The following is a 17,703-nucleotide window of genomic DNA, read 5'->3' on the forward strand; positions in this document are numbered from 1 at the left end:
GGAATATAACATGTCTCCAGTGAACCTGCGTATAACATTGCTATATTCATAATTTTTAATAGTCATGTTTACCAAATATTAGGCTAAAGAAATAATAAATTTGCTCCATATTTCACAACCAAAACTTCACCTAATTCATCACTAATAAAAACTGTAAAGTCACTTAAAAAAGCACAACACTCTTCCTGCTTACAAATTAAACAGAAATGTCAATCTTCTGCTCTGCCCCAAAAATTGTAGAACAGCTTTACCATAGTATTTTCATATTTCAAATGGGATTTTTGCAAATAGCGTCTTAAAATCAGGATAAACCACAGTACAAAAATTGTTAACGTAAGACCACGATATCTCCGTTATATCTACAAACAGGCTTTGTGATGCGCTGGAAATGTACAATTGTGGTTTAATGGAACCGTCACTCATTTCCTCTGCGACTCTTCTTGTGACTCTTCTTTGATCTAAAAATACAGTGCAAAAATTATTAGAAATAATGCAGACTATGTGCAGATTAATCAAAAAAAAAGTTTGAAACCAATACTACCTTTCAGGTGATTTAGAATGACTTCTGTGTCTGTGGCTTCTGTGATGACCTATTTGGAAAATGTAATAAGTATCAGTGATAGAAACACACATTAAATGACCAAACAGCCTCTTAACTGTTCCCACCACATATAAATGTATTATTTTCCCCAAAAGGACAGCAATTAATCTACTAAGAATTGTTATAGTAAGAAACATCCCCAAGATCACATCAGAGAGCAGTTAAGAGTCAACCACATTGGTGTGAAACTGAAGTTACACACAGGCCAGACCAGATAAGGACAGCAGGTTTCCTTCCCTAAAAAGGACATTAGTGAACCGGTTGGCTTTTTACAACCATCCGTTAACTTCATGGTCACTTTTACGGCTACCAATTTTTTATTTGCAGATTTTTTAAAAACTGAATTCAAATTCTCAAACTGCCATGATGGGATTTGAACTCACATTCTCTAGATTATGTAAGATAATCACTACGTTACCATACCCATCAGAAACACTCAGAAAATTTGATCTCAAGTACAAGTAGTTGGGGACATTTACTGCACGTGGTCATCCCAGACACGCAAAGCACTTAGGACCTCCCATACTGCACAGGTAGTGCACATCACACACTTAAACTGTTCTTCCATACTAAACTATTTTCTCTTAAAAGCTTAGTTAAAATACAATAAAATAAATAAGTAAAAATTCTAGTACTTTTGCCACAGTCACTCCCACTGATGTAGTGACTTTCTATTTAATCTATGACTCTTGTCTCTCAATTTTGTTTCTTATACTCTATGTATAGTTTGAATTCCATTATGTGGCAATTTTACCTTTTTTGCCTTCCCACATTCTGATTTTTTTTTACTATCTTGACCTGTTTAACCTCTTTCAACCGTTATACCTCATTACTTGTACACATTCACTTACTTTCCACTTCAAACTGTCTATTCTTTCTTGCTTTCCCCCTCCTCTTCATTATATTAATTTAAACTGTCCCCCACAGCACTGGTTAACTTCTCCACAAGGATAATGCTACCAGATCTTTTTAGGTGTAGGCTGTCCCAATCAATTTTGGATTTCATTCGCAACGAACTTCATAGACACCATGCCTACTTTTCCTTTTTATACTAGCACAAGAAGCCAGTCAGTTACAACAAAGCTTGTCTTAAAGACTATCCATCATCTGTCACAACAATAAATTGGGAGGGAGAGCACGTGAAGTCAATCCGACAGGCTTCTCTGTAGATATTAGTCACCAAACATATAGGCTGTATACAAGTCTCCATTCTCAGACTGAAAACAGCAAAGTGTTGGCTGATTTGGAAATAAGTCAAAATTTGTACCTGGAGACTTGGATCTTGATCTGTGACGACGATCTCTAGATCGACTACGATGACGTCTGGGGCTTTTGCTGCGATGTCTTTCACGACGTGGCGATGGGCTTCAGTAAAACAAAACGTCAAACAAGAAATAAATCAGTTTAGAAACAACAGATGCACCCACTATCAAAATGACAAGGCAATAAAAAACACACATACCTTCTTCTCTTGGGGGACCTACTTCGTCTGTAAAATGAAAGATTAAAAAGTTGATGATTTTTGAGCATTTCCTTTAACATGATCTAAAGTAAAATGTACAATGTAATTTTCTTACATTAAGTGCAATTTTAATTCTTTGTACTGGTCTCTTTTCTCAGATTTATTGTGATTTACTGTTGTGTCTGCTGAAAAATCAATTGGTTTCCTCTAAATTCTAAAAGCTAATGAAAGATTTACCACAACTTACTAGAAGCACAATTAAGTATAGCCACTAATCTGAAGCACTTATAGAAAACAGATAAAAAGAAAAAAAACTTCAAATGCTGTAGATCTGAAATAAAAACAGAATATGCTGGCAAGACACAAGATCTTGAAATAAACTTGAAATGCTAATCTAGCTTTTCTCTTCTCATATGTTGATGGATTGGTTGTGAATTTGCAGCAATTTGTACTTTATTTTATTTATTGAAAACTTAAGACCATAGCAGCTTTCTTACCGCCTTGGTGTTTTGCTTCGGCTTCTTCGATACCGTGGAGATGGAGATCTTCGAGGTCGGTCAAGGTCACGGTAGCCTCTCCTTGGAGGCTCTGGCGATGGAACTCTGTCACCCTAGAAGTTATTAGCATATAACATATGGATCAGTTTTTAAGGAAGATTAAGAGTGCAAATTGACATTTACACAATACGTTTTACTGACAATCATGTACTAAATACAAACTTACCGAATTAAAATTACACAAAGTTAACTCAAACAGCAGCACATATTTTTGGTCTCTACAATCAGGTGAAGGACATAAGGAGATAAGTTAAATATATAAATAAAAGTGGTTTTAAAAATGTAACTGTTTAGGATGACCTGAGGGATACACAGCATCAAAACTACTTTCAAACAGAAACGAATGGACCATTTCCTGCCTGACACCAAACAGAGTGTGGTGGGTGGGGGTGAGGGGTGAAAAGAAAGAAGGCAAGGGAACACTGTGGAAGTCATTCAAAAGGACTTGTGAGGAAAGTATAGACACAAAAATGTTGAGAACTGAAAAGTTACAATTTAAAAAAAGTCAAGCTGGCAAAAAGTGTCTACTTTTTCTTTTTAAAAAAAATCAACAAATTTAGTTTTATGTTATGGAAGTGTCAAGTTAGTTTTGAAGTCCAGAAATGTTGGAAAATATTAGTCCCATCTTTGGACGAGGTCTGGATGACAGAAAATTATGCAGTTTAGTAACAATCCAAAAGTTAACTTTTAGGGTTACTAATGTGATACATCACTTCTTAGATAGGCAGCTTGTATTCAGTTCTAAAAAATACTGAAAGGAAGACCGAAGTTTGATGAAGAGTTAGGTTAATGGGACAGGCTTGTTTGGGCCAAATGGTCTTTTCCTGCTCCTAAAATAATTATGTTCTAAATATGTATGAACAAGACAATAAAATCACCCCCCTGAAAAGGTGAGGTTTAAGGCATTTTTTTTTACAAAAAAGACAAATATATAATGGGATAGAATTTCCGCTTCGGGCGCAATTGAGGAATTGTGCCTGAAATTGCACTGGTTAGGTTACAGTTCAAGTTTCCGCTAAAATGCATTTGCATAATCACAAACATAAAATCTTCCATGAACCAGCGCAATCGGGCAGCGTAATAGAACGTAACTGTCTCTTTTTTTGCATTAAAAAATATTCATTGATGTATTTAAGAGTGATAACATGGTGCAGTTTTATTAATACAATTGAAAATGGGTTTGTAACAAAAAATAAGCATTTTTAATAAGCGTTATAGTCCTCCACCTGAGTAACCTGATTTTAAATTACTGAAAATGACTTAAAAAACTATACTGAACCATTTACTAGTTACATTGATGTACACTAGTAAGTTTCGTAGTAAATTAAATATTTTTTGATATGTAAAAACTTTTAAAACATGCCTTCTAGTGCCTGTGTATTTAAGAAAATGAGCTCAATTTGAAGAGCTTTTCCTAACCAGCGCAATCAGCGGAAACTCGCAATGTTGACCTGGGAGCATGGCCTGATCCGGGCAAATTGAATCTTAAACCAGCATAAAAGATCGTGGAATACCCTAAAGTAAGTGGTTTTGGGCATAACGCGGTTACGTTCAAAATCCTCCGATTTTTTGCACTTGTTCGGTCGATTGCGTTGAAAATGGACACAATACTAGTGGAAACTCTACCCCAATATTTAAAATACACCTATTAGCTGTATATAAACCTTATCATCATCCTCATCTTCATCTTCACTAGTGTCTACATCGTCCATATCTTCCTCCAATGCACTGACTCGTGTATCCAGCATCTCTGCTTCTTCCAACACATAGCGTTTCTAGATGATCAAAATAGCTTATTTTAAACAGATTCTCAATGATTACAAATAGTTCAAGCACAATTAAAGCTTTTGAAGTTGTAAAATTCATAATATATAGAATGGATATTTGGAATGTGTTGAAGGCTTATTTTTATGCTCCGGATAGCAATTTCACTTACCAAAGTGTTATCCTTTTACATGTAAGAAAATCGAAAATTATGTTTACTATATATAGAAACACTTAACTCGAGCCATTGTTGCAATTGTGCAAACCACTGCTATTATGCTTCTATCTGTAGAATTGTAAGTAATGGGATTATCAGATAATAAAACTGCCATTAACTTCTCATGTGGTAGATCCCCCCCCAATTTTCTTCTCCTTCCCTCCCAAATACCGAAGACAAGACTCTTAACGAAGCATGGTCCCACTAGTACCGTGTAGGGTACCTTGTCCAAGAATCATAGTAGGCAGAGCACAGGAGAAGGCCATTCGACCCATCATGCCTGTGCCAGCTCTTAGAAAGAACTATCTAATTAGTCCCATTCCCCTGCACTTTCCCCATAGCCCTGTAATTTTTTTCCCTTCAAGTATTTGCCCAGTTCCCTTTTGAAAGTTACTACTGAATCTGCTTCCACCACCCTTTCAGGCAGTGCATTCCAGATCTCTACAACTCGCTACGTAAAAAAATGTTTCCTCATGTAGCCTCTAGCTCTTTTGCCAATCACCGTAAATCTGTGTCCTCTGGTTACCAACCCTTCTGCCACTGTGAACAGTTTCTCCTTATTAACTCTGTCAAAACTGTTCATGATTTTGAACACTTTATCAAATCTCCCCTTAATCTTCTCTGCTCCAAGGAGAACAACCCCAGCTTCTCCAATCTCTCCACATAACTGAAGTCCCTCACACCTGGTACCATTCTAGTAAATTTCTCTTGCACCCTCTCTAAGGCCTTGACATCCTTCCTAAAGTGTGATGCCCAGAATTAAATGCACAATACTCCAGTTGAGGCCTAACCAGTATTTTATAAAGGTTTAGCATAACTTCCTTGCTTTTGTACTCTATGCCTCTTAATAAAACCCAGGATGTCATTTGCTCTTTTTAAACAGCCTTTTCAACTTGTCCTGCCACCTTCAAAGATTTGTATACATACACCCCCAGGTCTCTCTGTTCCTGCACTCCCTTTAAAATTGTACCATTTAGTTTATATTGCCTCTCCTCATTCTGCCTACCAAAATGCATCACTTCACATTTCTCTGCGTTAAATTTCATCTGCCAATTTCACCAGTCTGTCTATGTCCTCCTTAAGTCTGTTACTATCCTCTACATTGTTTACTACATTTTCGAGTTTCGTGTCATTTGCAAACTTTGAAATTATACCCTCTATACCCAAGTCCAGGTCATTAATACATATCAAACAGAGCAGTGGTCCTAATAGTGGGGAACACAACTGTATACTTCCCTCCAGTCTGACAAACAACCGTTTACCGCTACTCTCTGCTTTCTGTCCCCTAGCCAATTTTGTATCCATGCTGCCATTGCCCCTTTAATCCCATGGGCTTTAATTTTGCTAACAAGTCTATTATGTGGTACTTTATCAAATGCCTTTTGAAAGTCCATATGCACATCAACCCTCTCCCTTACCTCATCAAAGAACTCAATCAAGTTAGTCAAATACAATTTTCCTTTAACAAATCTGTGCTGACTTTCATTTATTAGCACATATTTTTCCAAGTGTCAATTCTTCATTTGTGACTCTAGACAGAAAGTGCTGGCAAGCTATTTGATTGGAGAAAATCATAGCCACAGCCAATTCTGTTGTCTGTCTCAGTGCAGCATCTTTGGCCCAACCATCTTCAACCACATCAATGACCTTCCATCTGTTGCAAGATCAGGTGGGGGCCTATTTGCTGATGATTCCAGTGTTCACCACCATTAACAACTCCTCAGATTATGAAGCAGCCAATGCCAGCCTACAGCAGGACTTGGACAACATCTAGGCTTGAGCTGACAAGTGACAGGTAACTGTCACATCACATAAGTGTCAGGCAATGACCACCTCCAACAAGAAAAGGCCCAACCATGTCTCACTGACCTTCAATGGCACCACCACTGCCAAGTCCACCGCCATCTACAAGGCTCATGTGAGGAATGTATTGGAATACTCACCTGGATGGGTGCATCCGCAACAACACTCAAGCAGCTTGATACCATGTAGAACAAATCAGTTGTTTGATTGGCTCCCCTGCCACTGAACTCAATATCCACCCCTTCACCACCACTGAGTACACTGTGGCTACAGTATGTACAGGATACACTGTAGCAACTTAACTCGACAGCACCTCCCAGCCCTGTGACCTCTACCACAGAGAAGGACAAGAGCAGCAACATTATGGGAAAACCATTATCTGCAAGTTTCCCTCCAAGTCACATGCCATCCTGACTTGGACTTATATCACTGTTCCTTTGTTGTCGCTGGATAAAAACTTTGAATTCCCGAACACCATTGTCATCATCATTACAAGGACTACAGTGAGGAGGGGAGACCCACCACCTTCTCAGGGTAACTAAGGATGGGCAGCATTACCCATGTCCCAAGAACACATTAAAAAAAAAGTGGGTGTTCAACCCAGATGTTACCCAGTTAGGATGTGGGCAGCCTTGTTGGTTTACAGTCGCTATGTGCACATGCAGCTTGGATACATACAAACTCAAATAAAGGAAAAAGTGCATACATAAAAGTAATTCATCCTTCAACTTCATTATTCTGTGTAATATGTAGAAGTTAGTTTTTCCACTGACATCAAAGCCATGCATAAAACTGGCTCACCCGTGGCAGACAACTTCCCTACTCTGAACTTGAAAATGAACTCAATCAGACTTATACAAACATGAACTGAGTTAGTGCCTTTTTCCATTGGAAGATGTATGCTTCAGGTTGTCGACAAGTTATTCATCTAAAATAACAGCCATAACAACAATCTAGCAAGTGAACAAAAAACATCCAGCACATGAGGCCAGCACTGAACTGGTTTGACATGGAAACATGAGGATGGATCAATATTTTGAAGTTTTGCTTCACTACATCAGAAGATCAGGAGTATTCACATAGAATGTCCCCCTCAGGAGATTAAATGGGTAACGTAAATCATATACGGTTTGTGGAAGGAGTGGGCTTGATACAAGGTCAAAAGCTCAGCTCAGTGTTTTGAACAGGTTGCTGGGAATGAGAACAGTCTAAACTATCCTGAGGCTGTGGCAATGGTATGGAGTTTGTGACGGGGTCAAAAGCATGATGCGTGGTCAAATCTATAAACTAAAATACAAAGCGCCAAAGTAAGGAAACTACCTTAATTTAAACAGAAATCAGAGATGGCATGTAAATTCTAACACACAATTCCTCAGGACAGGGGAAGCCAGTTTTGGCTCTATGAAGAAAAGTGATAGGAAAGTAAAATGAGTGGTTCACTAGTGTTATGTATTCACCCTCCACAGTTCTACAAACTGTGCCTCTACTATGATAGATACACCAACTGACTTATCATTAAAGTCAGTATGTCCCGTCAGCTTTCCGTTTAAAAATCAATGTCAGAGTGTCTTTGAGCTTTTCAATATTAACTGTGCCCACATCTGGTGATGCACCATCAGCTTTTTAATAGGATTTGCCCGTTAAGGTGGGTTTGTGACGTGATGCTGCAGTTCCAAGCTTTCCTCAGTTATTCCCCCTTAGTCTTTTAATCTCCCACCCTCTAACCTTACTTGACTTGAAGACTGCATTTGGTCTTGACTTTCCAGGTGCTAAACCATGAGAAATCAATTAGTCGTGATTATGTTCCTGGTGCACGGTGTATGCTAAAGTCTAATGTGAGGAGTTAAAATTTGTGTTAAAGGAATCGCAGAGGTTCCACATAAGAGACCAAACTATTCCTTCAATATTTTTTAAATTAAAAGGCATTAACTGCACAAGAAAAATAAACCGTGTTTTATGGCAAGACGCAATTTAGCATATGCAGTTCTCTGACCCCCAAATTTTCTCCTCTCCTCTGCTTGAAAGTGCTGACTCCTTGCTGCATATGGGCACCAACAGCCCTCTGGTGCTTTGCCATGGTAGTCACTCTTCATGTGTGAGCCTAGAGAGTGAATGCTGGCAAGGTATTCAATTATGGGGGAAGGCAGTGGTGCATTGTAGCCAAGCCCACTCATGTTCTCGCCTGACATCTATGCATGCATACTTTCCAATAAGGGGCGGGAGGTAATCCTTTTCGCATCCATAAAGTTAAGTCCAGTTAATTGGAGAGAATAAAACATGTACCATTTCATATTTCACTTCAAAATAATCTGTACCTGAAGTCTAGGTAAAATTATATCACAAACTCGCTCTTCATGGAGTAACTCATCCATAAATTCATCTACGTGAATCAGTTCAAACTCTGAGGAGAAACAACATGATGATGTGACCAAATAATACAGCAAAAACTGAAGATTCATTTTAATATATAAATTATTCATAAGTAAAGATGCGTGCACTGATTGGTGCCATTTAGCTCTAAGAACTGACTAACCGACTTGAAGGAAAAATAATAGTCCCAAACCTAGAATTAGATCTATATTCTAATGTGTTTGAGGCAATTTCACGGCTTTTCCTCTACCAACAATCTTCAACGTCATACTGCTACTAAAACACTAAAGACATAAATAATTTTAAGGTAGATTGGCTTAACACAGCAGGATCAAACATGATTCAAATCACCAGATCTCTGGACTGGTTTAGCTGTTAGATCCATAAAGGACGTTGCAACAGTTTTCAAGGATTTAACCATCAATATATGAAAGTTCGTCACTGAAGTGTGAATACTTGTAAGTGAACAGAGATTAGAAATTGACGTGGCACTAAGCTATCATGAGTAAAGTAATATATCAAAGCAGTGAATTTTCTGGCATCATTAGTGATCAAGATACAGTTGCTCCAATCGTGAAATCTTTCTAAGTTTCATCGCACAAGGCACTCAATTCTGTAAAACAATTAGGTCTCACTTTTACTCAGATTACTAGAACTGTTTTTACCTCCATCTCTCTTTTGTCTCTTCACTTTCCGATAATCATTGTAGAGTGGTTCCAGATATTTATAACAATCAATGGCAGAGCCCGTCAGTCGCATGTACAGTGCACCCAGCAGTCTAACATACCTGGGATGTAAACCAATTAAAAAATACTTAAATTCCAAATGCTTAAACTTAACAAATGCTTCATCTGAAAAACACATTATTTCATTTACCAAATCCAGTAACCTTAGATACCAAAGAACTTGGTTATGTGCTAAGAAAGCAGACATGGGAAAAACTTGATAACATATTACACACAAGGCACCAGAGGTTGCACGACAATTTGTTGACATCACATAGGGTAACTAATAGCCAATGCTTGTTAATTCGGTTTTTTTCCACAGTAAAGAATGTCTAATTTTATTTTCCAGTTTCATCATATTTGAGGGGGGGGGGGGGGGGTGAGGGAACAATTTTCACCCCTCATCCTCCACTCCTGAAGGCACTGGCTCACTCTTCGGAGCAATTCCACCAGCACAGGTTCCTCATTCAAACTGCCATTCTTCACGTATGGGCCTAGGCAGGTGATTCAACCAAGAATGGCATCACAGCCAAGCAAGGTTTTGTTCTCATCTGAGTCCCCATATGCATATTTTCCAGCAGGGATCACAAAACAGCAAATGGAACCAGGAATGGTGGCTGATTCGTACCACCATCTTTCAGGTCATTATACTTCAGCACAATCACCTGATCCTCTATCTGGACTATAATTTGACAGTGAAAGTTGGAATTGATATGTTTACAACCGACATGGTAAGATATAAATCATACGTACTTAAAATCTTCATTCTTTATAAATTCAACAATGATATCCTTTTCAGGCTGAATCTGAAGCATCTTGAGGGTCAGGCAAAGGAATGGTGAAGGCTTAATATTCCCACCATACACGCCACCAATATATTTCAGTTCCATAGCTTTGTCCACAACCAATTCCGCTAAAAAGCAAAAATGAAATCTATTTGTTACAACATCTCTACAGCAAAGGACAACTTCTCAGTAATTGAATAAATCTGCTTTCACATCTAAAAAAAAATGAAATTATTCAGAAACATTTTACACTGGACTTGTGTCGATTGTAGCAAGGGAGGTGCAAGAGCCAACACAGTGAAAGCACAGCTGAGTGAGTAGAGAGAGTTTGGCCTGAACTGGAACTCAACACTTGAGTGCAATCGGCTTGAAAATACTTTGTTATTTGAGTTTCCAAGGTCTTTGCGTCAATTTATTATGGCACAAGAATGGAAACAAATGTTGTGTGGAACTTGCATGATATGGGAGTTTCTGAAAACTGTGAGCATCCAGGCCAACAATGGGTGTTAGAAGGGTCTTCATGTGCATTTGCTCAAACTCAAAGTTATTGAGCTTAAGAAACAGCTGGACCCCACATTACAGAATCGAAAGGGAGGGTTCCCAAAGTTGCAGGAGGATAGTCACCCTGAAACAAGAGAGGAATAGTAAGGCAGAGGAAGGGGACTAGGCGACCATCTGTCAAGGGGTGGGGGGAGGAACACACAGAGAGGAGGGGGACTCGGGTGGAAGCACTGCAGGAAAGTCCTGAGGTCGATATACCTAGGGTGCAGACAAGGACAGCAGCTCAGGAGAGGGAAATCACAAGCAATACACTGGCATTGTGGAGCAAATGGTTACCCTGCAGGCAAAAGTGATAATGTTGCAAAAGGGCAAGTGGCAGTTACAAGTGATTTATTAGAGGAATATATAGCCATTCCTACAGTCATGACCTGCACTTCTGAATAATCTACTGCATCCTAGTAGAAGAGTAAAGGACACAATAAAGAAGATTCTGCAAAGTGAGGTTGAACAGCCTTAAGTTGAGGTTCATTGATGTAAGAAGAGGGTGGGAGACTTACAATGGGAGTTTAAGGAGTTAGGAGTCAGGTTAAAAAGCAAGGTAGCAATCTCAGGATTACTCCTGGTGCCACATGCCAGGCCATTTAGGGAAAAGCAATGACAACTTGAATTTATATGATGCCTTTAACATAGAAAATGTCCCATGCGATAGAGAATGAAAGCCGAGCCAGGACGAGGAAGATTAGGAAAAGGAGCAAAGAAAGTTGACTGAATAGATGTTTTGAGAAGATTTTTAAAGGTAGAAAGAGAGATGGAAAGCAAACAGGACTGATAACGAAAGACTCCGCCACCAATAATGGGGTGAAGAGGGTTGCATTGAAAGTCAGAATTAGAGCAGAAGGTTCGAGGGGCTTGGGGGGTGTTAAGCAGCTTCCTCTGTTTCTCCTCTTACTCCCTGCCCCTAACCTCTCTGTCTCCTGCCCACTCCAGTGTTGCACCCATGCCTTTTTTGAGGTTTCTTGCCCTCTCGAAAATGATCACATTCTTGAGGCCCACCACCTGCTCCCTCGATCCCCTATTCACTCAATTCCCTTCACTAATCCCATGCTAGTTGACATTGTCAAGGCTCCCTTTCCTCAGTCACTCTCCCTCTCAAAACTGCTGTCATCGGCCCCTCACAAGAAATTCCACTCTAGATCCATCTGTCCTCTAATTATCCCATTCCTAATTTTTCCTTCCAATATGTATTACTTCACACAACCTCATTAAATTGAACCTTCCAACTGTTTGCCCATTCCAGTAACCTATGGCTTCCTGAAGTCTATTACTGTCCTCACTGTTTGCCAAACAACCTTTTGTGTCAACATTGTTCCTTATGTTCTTAGTCCGGGTGTTTTAAATCAATGAGTCTCATTTCCTAACGTTTAGAGCTTAGCAACTTGTAGAAATCTGTTACCAGGTTTTATTTCTGGTTCTAAGGTTCCTTTCCTCCATCCAAACCAATTCTACACAATGAACATGAACACCGCGGCCACGAAACGGCTGTTCCAGCGCCGACAAGGCGCCGCGCCGGGCCGGGCCGGGCCTCCACCGCAATCGTGTCCCAACGCTTAATTTTTGATCCTCCGCCATTCGATACCTGTAAGCCCGAAACATTCCTCCTTCCAGTACTTGGACTCGTAGATGCGGGTGCGGATGATTTTCTCAATCAGATACTGCGGGTTGGTCCCGTGGATGCTGTGCGCATCCTTCACCGTCCGGTTCGCCATTGCAATCCCGACAGTCGCGGCGCCCCCTCAATATCCGCCCACAGCGCCCCCCGCGGCCAGGCAGACAACCCCGCCCGAACCATGCAAACAGCGCCCCCCGCGGCCAGGCAGACAACCCCGCCCGAATCATGCAAACAGCGCCCCCCGCGGCCAGGCAGACAAACCCGCCCGAATCATGCAAACAGCGCCCCCCGCGGCCAGGCAGACAACCCCGCCCGAACCATGCAAACAGCGCCCCCTGCGGCCAGGCAGACAACCCCGCCCGAATCATGCAAACAGCGCCCCCCGCGGCCAGGCAGACAACCCCGCCCGAACCATGCAAACAGCGCCCCCTGCGGCCAGGCAGACAACCCCGCCCGAACCATGCAAACAGCGCCCCCTGCGGCCAGGCAGACAACCCCGGCCGAACCATGCAAACAGCGCCCCCCGCGGCCAGGCAGACAACCCCGCCCGAACCATGCAAACAGCGCCCCCTGCGGCCAGGCAGACAACCCCGCCCGAATCATGCAAACAGCGCCCCCTGCGGCCAGGCAGGCAACCCCGCCCGAATCATGCAAACAGCGCCCCCTGCGGCCAGGCAGGCAACCCCGCCCGAATCATGCAAACAGCGCCCCCTGCGGCCAGGCAGACAACCTGCCCGAATCATGCAAACAGCGCCCCCTGCGGCCAAGCAGACAACCCCGCCGGAATCATGCAAACAGCGCCCCCCACGGCCAGGCAGACAACTCGCCCGAATCATGCAAACAGCGACCCCCGCGGCCAGGCAGGCAACCCGCCCGAATCATGCAAACAGCGCCCCCCGCGGCCAGGCAGACAACCCGCTCGAATCATGCAAACAGCGCCCCCTGCAGCCAGGCAGACAACCCCGCCCGAATCATGCAAAGAGCGCCCGCTGCGGCCAAGCAGACAACCCCGCCCGAATCATGCAAACAGCGCCCTCCGCGGCCAGGCAGACAACCCCGCCCGAACCATGCAAACAGCGCCCCCCGCGGCCAGGCAGACAACCCCGCCCGAATCATGCAAACAGCGCCCCCTGCGGCCAGGCAGACAACCCCGCCCGAACCATGCAAACAGCGCCCCCCGCGGCCAGGCAGACAACCCCGCCCGAACCATGCAAACAGCGCCCCCCGCGGCCAGGCAGACAACCCCGCCCGAATCATGCAAACAGCGCCCCCCGCGGCCAGGCAGACAACTCGCCCGAATCATGCAAACAGCGCCCCCCGCGGCCAGGCAGGCAACCCGCCGGAATCATGCAAACAGCACCCCCTGCGGCCAGGCAGACAACTCGCCCGAATCATGCAAACAGCGCACCCCGCGGCCAGGCAGGCAACCCGCCGGAATCATGCAAACAGCGCCCCCTGCGGCCAGGCAGACAACTCGCCCAAATCATGCAAACAGCGCCCCCTGCGGCCAGGCAGACAACTCGCCCGAATCATGCAAACAGCGCCCCCCCGCGGCCATGCAGACAACCCCACCCGAATCATGCAAACAGCGCCCCCTGCGGCCAGGCAGACAACCCCGCCCGAACCATGCAAACAGCGTCCCCTGCGGCCAGGCAGACAACCCCGCACGAACCATGCAAACAGCGCCCCCTGCGGCCAGGCAGACAACCCCGCCCGAATCATGCAAACAGCGCCCCCTGCGGCCAGGCAGACAACCCCGCCCGAATCATGCAAACAGCGCCCCCTGCGGCCAAGCAGACAACTCGCCCGAATCATGCAAACAGCGCCCCCCGCGGCCAGGCAGGCAACCCGCCGGAATCAGGCAAACAGCGCCCCCTGCGGCCAGGCAGACAACTCGCCCGAACCATGCAAACAGCGCCCCCCGCGGCCAGGCAGACAACCCCGCCCGAATCATGCAAACAGCGCCCCCTGCGGCCAGGCAGACAACCCCGCCCGAACCATGCAAACAGCGTCCCCTGCGGCCAGGCAGACAACCCCGCCCGAACCATGCAAACAGCGCCCCCTGCGGCCAGGCAGACAACCCCGCCCGAATCATGCAAACAGCGCCCCCTGCGGCCAAGCAGACAACCCCGCCCGAATCATGCAAACAGCGCCCCCCGCGGCCAGGCAGACAACTCGCCCGAATCATGCAAACAGCGCACCCCGCGGCCAGGCAGGCAACCCGCCGGAATCATGCAAACAGCGCCCCCTGCGGCCAGGCAGACAACCCCGCCCGAATCATGCAAACAGCGCCCCCCGCGGCCAGGCAGACAACCCCGCCCGAACCATGCAAACAGCGCCCCCCGCGGCCAGGCAGACAACCCCGCCCGAACCATGCAAACAGCGCCCCCCGCGGCCAGGAAGACAACCCCGCCCGAACCATGCAAACAGCGCCCCCTGCGGCCAGGCAGACAACCCCGCCCGAATCATGCAAACAGCGCCCCCTGCGGCCAGGCAGACAACCCCGCCCGAATCATCCAAACAGCGCCCCCTGCGGCCAAGCAGACAACACCGCCCGAATCATGCAAACAGCGCCCCCTGCGGCCAGGCAGACAACCCCGCCCGAATCATGCAAACAGCGCCCCCCGCGGCCAGGCAGCCAACTCGCCCGAATCATGCAAACAGCGCCCCCCGCGGCCAGGCAGGCAACCCGCCCGAATCATGCAAACAGCGCCCCCTGCGGCCAGGCAGACAACCCCGCCCGAATCATGCAAACAGCGCCCCCTGCGGCCAGGCAGGCAACCCCGCCCGAATCATGCAAACAGCGCCCCCTGCGGCCAGGCAGGCAACCCCGCCCGAATCATGCAAACAGCGCCCCCTGCGGCCAGGCAGACAACCTGCCCGAATCATGCAAACAGCGCCCCCTGCGGCCAAGCAGACAACCCCGCCGGAATCATGCAAACAGCGTCCCCTGCGGCCAGGCAGACAACCCCACCCGAATCATGCAAACAGCGCCCCCCACGGCCAGGCAGACAACTCGCCCGAATCATGCAAACAGCGACCCCCGCGGCCAGGCAGGCAACCCGCCCGAATCATGCAAACAGCGCCCCCTGCGGCCAGGCAGACAACCCCGCCCGAATCATGCAAACAGCACCCCTTGCGGCCAGGCAGGCAACCCCGCCCGAATCATGCAAACAGCGCCCCCTGCGGCCAAGCAGACAACCCCGCCCGAATCATGCAAAGAGCGCCCCCTGCGGCCAAGCAGACAACCCCGCCCGAATCATGCAAACAGCGCCCCCTGCGGCCAGGCAGGCAACCCCGCCAGAATCATGCAAACAGCGCCCCCTGCGGCCAGGCAGACAACCCCGCCCGAATCATGCAAACAGCGCCCCCCGCGGCCAGGCAGACAACTCGCCCGAATCATGCAAACAGCGCCCCCTGCGGCCAGGCAGACAACTCGCCCGAATCATGCAAACAGCGCCCCCCGCGGCCAGGCAGACAACTCGCCCGAATCATGCAAACAGCGCCCCCTGCGGCCAGGCAGACAACTCGCCCGAATCATGCAAACAGCGCCCCCCCGCGGCCAGGCAGACAACCCCGCCCGAATCATGCAAACAGCGCCCCCTGCGGCCAGGCAGACAACCCCGCCCGAACCATGCAAACAGCGTCCCCTGCGGCCAGGCAGACAACCCCGCCCGAACCATGCAAACAGCGCCCCCTGCGGCCAGGCAGACAACCCCGCCCGAATCATGCAAACAGCGCCCCCTGCGGCCAGGCAGACAACCCCGCCCGAATCATGCAAACAGTGCCCCCTGCGGCCAAGCAGACAACCCCGCCCGAATCATGCAAACAGCGCACCCCGCGGCCAGGCAGACAACTCGCCCGAATCATGCAAACAGCGCCCCCCGCGGCCAGGCAGGCAACCCGCCGGAATCAGTCAAACAGCGCCCCCTGCGGCCAGGCAGACAACTCGCCCGAACCATGCAAACAGCGCCCCCCGCGGCCAGGCAGACAACCCCGCCCGAATCATGCAAACAGCGCCCCCTGCGGCCAGGCAGACAACCCCGCCCGAACCATGCAAACAGCGTCCCCTGCGGCCAGGCAGAAAACCCCGCCCGAACCATGCAAGCAGCGCCCCCTGCGGCCAGGCAGACAACCCCGCCCGAATCATGCAAACAGCGCCCCCTGCGGCCAAGCAGACAACCCCGCCCGAATCATGCAAACAGCGCCCCCCGCGGCCAGGCAGACAACTCGCCCGAATCATGCAAACAGCGCCCCCCGCGGCCAGGCAGGCAACCCGCCGGAATCATGCAAACAGCGCCCCCTGCGGCCAGGCAGACAACCCCGCCCGAATCATGCAAACAGCGCCCCCCGCGGCCAGGCAGACAACTCGCCCGAACCATGCAAACAGCGCCCCCCGCGGCCAGGCAGACAACCCCGCCCGAATCATGCAAACAGCGCCCCCTGCGGCCAGGCAGACAACCCCGCCCGAACCATGCAAACAGCGTCCCCTGCGGCCAGGCAGAAAACCCCGCCCGAACCATGCAAGCAGCGTCCCCTGCGGCCAGGCAGAAAACCCCGCCCGAACCATGCAAGCAGCGCCCCCTGCGGCCAGGCAGACAACCCCGCCCGAATCATGCAAACAGCGCCCCCTGCGGCCAAGCAGACAACCCCGCCCGAATCATGCAAACAGCGCCCCCCGCGGCCAGGCAGACAACTCGCCCGAATCATGCAAACAGCGCCCCCCGCGGCCAGGCAGGCAACCCGCCGGAATCATGCAAACAGCGCCCCCTGCGGCCAGGCAGACAACCCCGCCCGAATCATGCAAACAGCGCCCCCCGCGGCCAGGCAGACAACCCCGCCCGAACCATGCAAACAGCGCCCCCGCGGCCAGGCAGACAACCCCGCCCGAACCATGCAAACAGCGCCCCCTGCGGCCAGGCAGACATCCCCGCCCGAATCATGCAAACAGCGCCCCCCGCGGCCAGGCAGCCAACTCGCCCGAATCATGCAAACAGCGCCCCCCCGCGGCCAGGCAGGCAACCCGCCCGAATCATGCAAACAGCGCCCCCTGCGACCAGGCAGACAACCCCGCCCGAATCATGCAAACAGCGCCCCCTGCGGCCAGGCAGGCAACCCCGCCCGAATCATGCAAACAGCGCCCCCTGCGGCCAGGCAGGCAACCCCGCCCGAATCATGCAAACAGCGCCCCCTGCGGCCAGGCAGACAACCTGCCCGAATCATGCAAACAGCGCCCCCTGCGGCCAAGC

General features: G+C 47.9%; 1 protein-coding gene across 1 annotated transcript; it reads right to left on the reverse strand.

Annotated features, from left to right (window-relative positions):
* Positions 1 to 324: 324 nt before the first annotated feature.
* prpf38a (pre-mRNA processing factor 38A) lies at positions 325 to 12,578 on the reverse strand. The gene is made up of 10 exons (XM_067990202.1): positions 12,422 to 12,578; positions 10,253 to 10,412; positions 9,440 to 9,561; positions 8,720 to 8,805; positions 4,285 to 4,395; positions 2,561 to 2,673; positions 2,064 to 2,090; positions 1,869 to 1,966; positions 542 to 590; positions 325 to 458 (listed from the first exon to the last, which is right to left on the reverse strand). Exons 1-10 carry the CDS (start codon positions 12,549 to 12,551, stop codon positions 416 to 418), a joined length of 939 nt encoding a protein of 312 aa, XP_067846303.1. The 5' UTR covers positions 12,552 to 12,578; the 3' UTR covers positions 325 to 415.
* Between the last annotated feature and the right edge of the window lie 5,125 nt (positions 12,579 to 17,703).

This window comes from Heptranchias perlo, chromosome 9, assembly GCF_035084215.1.
Source record: "Heptranchias perlo isolate sHepPer1 chromosome 9, sHepPer1.hap1, whole genome shotgun sequence".
Lineage (NCBI taxonomy): Eukaryota > Metazoa > Chordata > Chondrichthyes > Hexanchiformes > Hexanchidae > Heptranchias > Heptranchias perlo.